Source organism: Adiantum capillus-veneris, chromosome 10, assembly GCF_014529385.1.
Source record: "Adiantum capillus-veneris isolate H3 chromosome 10, ASM1452938v2, whole genome shotgun sequence".
Taxonomy (NCBI): Eukaryota; Viridiplantae; Streptophyta; class Polypodiopsida; order Polypodiales; family Pteridaceae; genus Adiantum; species Adiantum capillus-veneris.
In genome coordinates, this window is record NC_140940.1 from 85,795,420 (window position 1) to 85,802,897 (window position 7,478).

Here is a 7,478-nt window from a genome sequence, read left to right on the forward strand (position 1 = left end):
TTGATTTGTGGATTAAGCACAGCAAGACATTCGTGCATTGGCTTCCATCTTTGCTCTGCACATGATAGAGTGACAAAAAAGGTAGGCTGCCCTATTTGTCGAATCATGGCGAAGACATTACGCTTGAGTTTGGCCTTGTAATCTGATGATGTTCGCAAAGATTCAAAGTCATGATATCCTAGTTGGGATGATAGTATTCGCTCAATGTTAGTGTTGTTCTGAACATCTTTTGCGCATAGTTGCATGCCTTGCAATTTTCCCTTGCGTAGACGCACCCATATAGAACCAAGCACCTTGCCGATGATAATCTTCATCACTTTGAAGAACAAATTTTCAATATCTAACGCAAAGCGTCTATCCTTGTTTTTGAGCTCCCATTGTGCGACCTTCAAGTAATTTTTTTTCGCAAGGTTTGCAGAGGTTATTCTTTTTCCAAAGAACAAAGTTGGAAATGATAATTCCTCGCAATCGGCATCATCGAATAGGCTCAGAGGGGAAAATCCTTCGCACGGAGCGACGCTATGGACATGTGCACTGTGATCGATGACTTGCTGTGAAGAATAGATACCATGGACAAGGGTGTCTGAACGTTCATTCACTAACTCATCAACTTCATCTTCGTCATGCAACACTACATCTGGACTCATGTGAAAAGTAGAAACCCAAGCTTCATTAATGGAGGCTTTGTGCTCTATGTATAAAGGGGTGCCAATCAAATCTTTCAATGCTTAGAGCACATAAAAGGGACGTACACCACCACTAAGGTATGCATGGGCATACTCAAGTTTACGCTTAACCTCCACAAGGATTGTAGCGTGCTCATTACTAAAACGCAGCAGGATTGCTTGAATTCTTGTCAAGTCTGCCATGACATTAACGACACTGGAACTGACCCTCATAATTGAGTTCTCGTATTTGAGTGAAAGGAATGCGAAGTGATACAAGGCGTTTCTTGATTGCATTTAACAATGCAATGCTTCCAATACTTTCATTGAGGAGAGAATGTGGATATATGCAAAAGAGCGGCTTCCTTTGAGATTTCAAGATTTGCTTACAGGAGAAACAAACTCTTTTGTCTACAGCAGAGTTAAATGTTTGCAATCCCATCAAGGTTTGGAGAAAAGATGCTTCGAGCACACTCAAACAATGAAAACTCTTTTTGAACAAGAGACTACCACAACTTAAACATCCATATGCAGGAGTGTCTTGAATTTCCACTAGATATTTTTGTTTCCTAGATCTTTTATTAGATTGAGGCACAACATTGTCTTTATGCAACATTTTCGATATTGAGTAAACTTTCTTTTGAATTTGTTTCAAAGTGTAAGAAGAACAAACTTGTGCTCGAAATCAAGAAGCTATATGCAATGCTGTCTCATTTGGAAAACTCTTCACAACATCCACCAATCTAGCGGCAAGATCTTTAGGCCAAGAGCAACGCTTACGTTTCTTGATGGAAGGCGATTGTGGAAAAAGAAACAATCCATCTTGACAAATAAAGACGAACAAGCCATGAAAAGAGGAAGAAGATGCAACACAAGGTTTAGCATTGAAAGAATGTTGATGATTTTGTTCTTGAAACACATGAACAATACATTGAAACTCCAAGACATGGCAAGCTAGATGATCAAATTGATTGAAAGCAAGGGAGAATTTGTTCTTGTGCCCATACGTTGGTAAACCAGAGATTCAAGAGTTTTGTCGTCAACATTACAAGCAACACGCTCATCATTCCACAATTTCAGCCACACACTTGTGATCTCCAAGTCGTGAGAACGAAATTTTGCAACAATATGTTTGGACAAAATATTCTCTAATGAATTGATAGAGATATCTACACCACATACAAACAACAATGCCCTTAAAACATCTTGATTACAAGGAGATGTCGTCCAAAAAGTTGAATCGATTGAACATTGGATGCCATTTATACAAAAAACAGCTTTATCGTCAAGAGATAATCCTGCCATAATGCCTAGATACAAAAGGATATTCAGCAGAATATAACCTTCCTAGAGGAGTGCAAGGCACATTAGATAGACAACATCTCCCTATTCAGATTCAAAGCTCGTTACATACCCATGTGCATCAATTGAGAAATGCCCAGCTCTTTTCATTCCCACCAAGGAAGCTTTCAAACTCACTAGATCAGTTTCAAACGAATGCAAAAAAGAAGAGGGTAGGCGAAGGACTTGGTCAACAATCTTCCCGTGCAAGCAAAGCTCGTTACATACCCATGTGCATCAATTGAGAAATGCCCAGCTCTTTTCATTCCCACCAAGGAAGCTTTCAAACTCACTAGATCAGTTTCAAACGAATGCAAAAAAGAAGAGGGTAGGCGAAGGACTTGGTCAACAATCTTCCCGTGCAAGGTGACAGAAATGCCTTTACCGTCACGAGGAACCAGCTTTGCTTGAAGAGCAGGAACTTTCCAAATTTCAACAACTTTGTTACAAGCAAAACAATGAGGGTTAGAGCTTTGGCGGTTGACTTGGGCAGATTTGCAAACTCCACATAAATACTCCAATCCAACACTGTTGACGTTAACAACCTCAAGAGAACCGAACACCTAAAATTAACATAAAGAAATCACACAATGCACAATGAATACAACGAACCTACCAAGTAGAACTCACCGTTTTTTGGAATCCCATATTGGCAATCTGCTTATCACGAATATCTTTGAAAGCCAACTTCAATTGAGAGGGCAATGGCAGCAAGATAGTGTAGTCCACGACAGACAATGTGTTAGAGAATTGTTTGAAGACATTTATGTTGTGGGCGACACAATCATAAAATCCATTCTCTTTGACTTCATTGGATATGTTATAAAAGTCAGCCTTTCGAGAAGGTACAAACAAAAGATGCAGCAATAACAAACAGTCAAAACACTATCAAGAACACTTAGAGCTGTGTATAGAAGCTTATCGTTGGACTATCAACATCAGTAAGGCCATCAGCAACAATAAGCCTAGTGCCACTACTGCCATCACTTTTCGCCATGTTCTCCACCTTGATAACAGTAAATGCTACAGTAGGCACACCATCTTCAATTGAACAAGTCCATGATGAGACAAGATCTTTAATCTTGTGCTCAGGAAAGAGAGTTAGCACAAAGTCGAATGAAGGAGCCTTCACAATAGATGTAGTTGCATCAATATAGAGAGCAAGTTGGCAAGTGCCTCCATCACTAGGATTCTTTTTCCTCACAACAAGGCCCTCAATACGTATAAAATCACCCACCACAAATGAGTTGACAAACTGTTCAATATATTTCTGCCACAACAAAAGTGATAGTATGATGTGCAACCTTCTCCACAAGATCAGCCTTCAAAAATCTGCTGTAGTTTGCTTTTTGGATTTTGTATGTACCATATTTTGCAAGCACCTTGCCAACGAAGACAAAACGGTAGTTAATAGCATCAGCAAGCTCAGATTTAAGAAGCTCAGGCGTAGATTGACTCAATGCCAATTGAGATTCAAAAGAATCAACAATAGGTCTTGGCTCTTCTTTAATAAAAGCTGAGCCCATCGAAAGACTCACACTGACAGAGGGAGTGGCAATCCCAGAAGAGCTAAGCGGTGTTCGCCCTACAACACATGGCACACGATACTATTATTATCGATTACACATTGGTAAGCCACAGAAATTGGAAACAAAGCTAACCTCTCACTCACAGTGGCCATTCCTCTTGCAATACTAAGAGCTTTTTGAACAGATTTTGGAGATTTCTTTAACTTGGCTTTGGGACTAAGCTTTTTAAATGTTGAGTTTGGAGAACCCACTAAGCTACTTGACGATCTAAGGCCCCCACTTTCAAACACAACTTCATGCAAGTTTTCAGTTCTAGGAGCTGTGCTTAAAGTCTCAAAGTAGTCATTGCTTGAGTTTGTAGTGAAAGCATCTATAATCAAGAGCAAGTTCAAAACAGTTTCCAAGATAAGCAAGACAGCAAGACTCTTAAGCACCAAAAGAGGAAACGAAATGTAGAGCTATATTACCATCCATATTCAAATCCACAGCGCCTTGGTATAGAGAGTGATGCTATGCTTTGATAATAGATGTGGCTATAAGGTTTAAAAGACTGTACAATAGAGGAAGTAAAACTCTCAACAAGAGTGAACTCAGAATAGGAGGCTTGTAAAACGTGATGGTTCTTCAAAATACCTTTGGCTTTTATATACTAACAACTCAAAGAGTGAAACGTGATGGATAATCTTGAGTACTTCAAGAAAGATAGTTTGAAAGTTCCACTCAAAGGTTGGCAGTAAATGCAGATTTTTACATTTTTTACCATCTATCATTATATAATATTGGGTCACGACCTATACACTCCATTAAGCGAGAGAGAGAGAGAGAGAGAGAGAGAGAGAGAGAGAGAGAGAGAGAGAGAGAGAGAGAGAGAGAGAGAGAGAGAGAAAAGGCTGCTCTTTTAATTAACTCTACCTCAATTTTTCAATAACAGTAAAAGCTACAAATAACTCAACTATTACTAGAGAGAGGAGAGAAGGGAAGACAGGTGCATCCTAAATAAACTCAACTATTATTAGAGAGAGGAGAGAGAAGAGGAGAACTGCAAGGCTGCAAATGAAATGAGAACTACAACTAAGTAAATTAAGAAATCTAAAAAAGAGAAACAAATATGATTCTAAATCATCACATCAAAACGGATTTATTTTCATTCTTACTTTATAATATTAATAATGAACCTAGAGACAATCAAATTTAATATTGAAAGTTAAATCATTTTTTTACATTAAAAAAATAACCGCATAGCCATAAATTTTCAATGTCAAATCCCCAAAACCTAACCACATACTCAGCTAGTCCAAATAATCCATCAATAGGATTAAGTCATGGATCAAAATTGCATCATAGAATGTGGAGCCAATCGTTTTTAATCAAGAGCACCTCGCCACACCAATTTTTTTTTAATAGCAAAGCAAAGCATAAAGTCCATCAACAACAATTGGACAAACTTCGAGATATAATTAACTTCGAAAACATTACACAACTTCAAACTTAATTGACACCGTAAAAGTTACATCTATTATAGTCTTCAAATTATTTAGTCCGTAACAAAGTGTGCTTGACCTCGACATACATTAAGCCACCCAAACCATCCAATCCCGTCAATGGCTCCGTACCACCCTGCAAAAAATAGCAAACTGTTAAAACAAACAGCCAACAGATAGAAAGCAATAAATCAAACAAAAAAAAAATCTCTTTGCAACATACCGTAAATCAACACAAAATGCTGGTGACGAGGCACATGTGACACCAAACCGCCATAGACCGGCAGGCGGGACAACACACGAGAGCAACGCAACACACCGTAGCAAAGCTGCACAATAGAATGCCCCGATCCACCACAAACCGACGGAGAAGACGACAATGTAGCACGACAACACCGGAAACAGGAGCATCAGAACAGATCGGCGTCCAAGATCCATCATAGGCCGGCGGAGGAGACATCCTAACAGAGCAGCAAAACCCCGATGCATAGAGCAGCATGACACAGAATAGAACGGCGCAATCCACCACAAACCGACGGAGAGGACGACAATGCAGCACGACATAACCAGAAACAGCAGCAGCACCACAGATCGGCATCCAAGATCCACCATAGATCGACGAAGGCGACGTCCTAAGAGAGCAACACGGCCCGAATCCACAGAGCAGCACGGCACCACATGTTCAAGGGCCACTTCAGATTGGCGAAGGAGACGAGAAAAAAGAGCAGCACAACCCCAAGACACAGAGCAACACAGCACCAAGGCACGACTCCAATCCACCATAGACCAGCGAACCAAGAACACGAGGCACCCGCAGAGAAGCACAGCAGAGCACAAGCGCGGCCCAAATCCGCCATAGATCGGCGAGTAGGACGGCAAACCACAGCAACGCAAGACCGCGGAGAGGGAGGGCACTGAATCACGCCCAACAACGCTATAGACCAGCGAGAAGAGCCACACAAGCCAGCATGTTCTCAACAATTCCATGCAAGAAGCAGGACAGCACTACAGGAGCGGAGCTAGACATCAGAGTAAGAGCGCGGCCCAGAACCGCCACAGACCGGCGAGCAAGGCGATGTGCCCCATGGCGTCATTCGCGAATGAGGACAGCACTACGGGAGCGGAGCAGGACAGCAGAGTAGGAGCACGGCCTAGAAGCGCCATAGGCCGGGGAACAGGACGACAGAGAGCAGCAAGACAAGAACGTGCAGAGACACCCCATGCGCAACGCACACCTACGACCAAGAACCGCCATAGACCCGCCCCCCTTTAGCCTTGCCTACCCTACTAAGGGTTCATGAGCCCTAACCCTAAGGAGACCTCCCTCCACGAGGCTCCACTCCAAAAGAGGGAAGAAGCATAATGCATGCACTCATTATAAGGCCCTCCCACCAACCCCACTTTAAGCCTTCCAGCTTGCAACCAACGTCCACCACTTGGAATCCAATGCACCTATCCTCCCAAGAGCCACTCAAAACTACATACTTTATTTTTTATTTTTCACACTTATTTATAAAACACATGTCATATTTTTTCTTTCTAAAAAATGTAAACCACCACTATGGCCTCAGCCCTTTGGGTTTGCAAAAAAAGGGTTGACTGGATTGAAGAAAATGAAAGAGGCAACGACTGTCGTTGCCCATATGAAAGGCATGAAAAGGATTTAGTGAAAGAAAAAGAAAAGGGGAAGGAGGAGGGCGTTGGCGAAGAGGAAGAAAGGAAAAGGAAGAAGGAAAGGAGAAAGGAAGAAAAAGAAAGGAAAAGGAAGAAGAAGAGAAGGGGGAAAGGGAAAGGGAGAAGAGGAAGAAAAAGAAAAGAAAAAAAGAAGGTGGGTTTTTTTTCGTGAGCAAGGGCCAAGGGCAAGGAGGAAAAAAACACATCTGCTTCTTCGGCTTGGTGAAGGGTGAAGCAAACATAAGGTTTTTTTAAGCTCTGGCACGTTGGGCGAAGAGAGAGAGAGAGAGAGAGAGAGAGAGAGAGAGAGAGAGAGAGTGGTGTGGAGAAAGCAGCCATGGTAAGCTTGATGCAGGGAGCTGGAGAGAGCTCGCCCTCGCGCTTGGTCTTTATGTGCACTGATCTACGGCCATCATTGTATTGGTTTTTGTTGTTGAATGAAGCAAGTCCCCCCATTCTGAAGCACGCGATCGTTTCATGCCGGGTTCTCCTCCCCCCTTCTTCTCTGTTCTGTTGCCAGTGGATTCGGGTGTGTGTCTGCAGTGTTGCCCCCCCGACAGTGTGTGTGCAAAGACGGAGAAACTGCGTGTGGTGTTGTGCGTGAAGGGCGGCGATTGTTGGTGCATTTTCCATGGGTGTGAGTTGTGCCATGATCTAGGTGGGCTCGGGTGAGTTTGTGTGAGCGCTTTGTGCGCATGTGGTCTTGGTGATTGTGTTGTTTGGAGGTGGTTTTCAAGTGGGAAGGGGTGTTGTGTACACCCTCATCTATAGGAGGTATTTCTGTGTGT

General features: G+C 42.3%; 1 protein-coding gene across 1 annotated transcript; it reads right to left on the bottom strand.

Moving 5' to 3' along the window:
* Window positions 1–5,007: 5,007 nt before the first annotated feature.
* On the bottom strand, window positions 5,008–6,345 carry LOC147449184 (uncharacterized). Its single transcript, XM_086522561.1, has 2 exons — window positions 5,240–6,345; window positions 5,008–5,152 (listed from the first exon to the last, which is right to left on the bottom strand). Exons 1-2 carry the CDS (start codon window positions 6,001–6,003, stop codon window positions 5,134–5,136), a joined length of 783 nt encoding a protein of 260 aa, XP_086378687.1. The 5' UTR covers window positions 6,004–6,345; the 3' UTR covers window positions 5,008–5,133.
* Window positions 6,346–7,478: the final 1,133 nt, after the last annotated feature.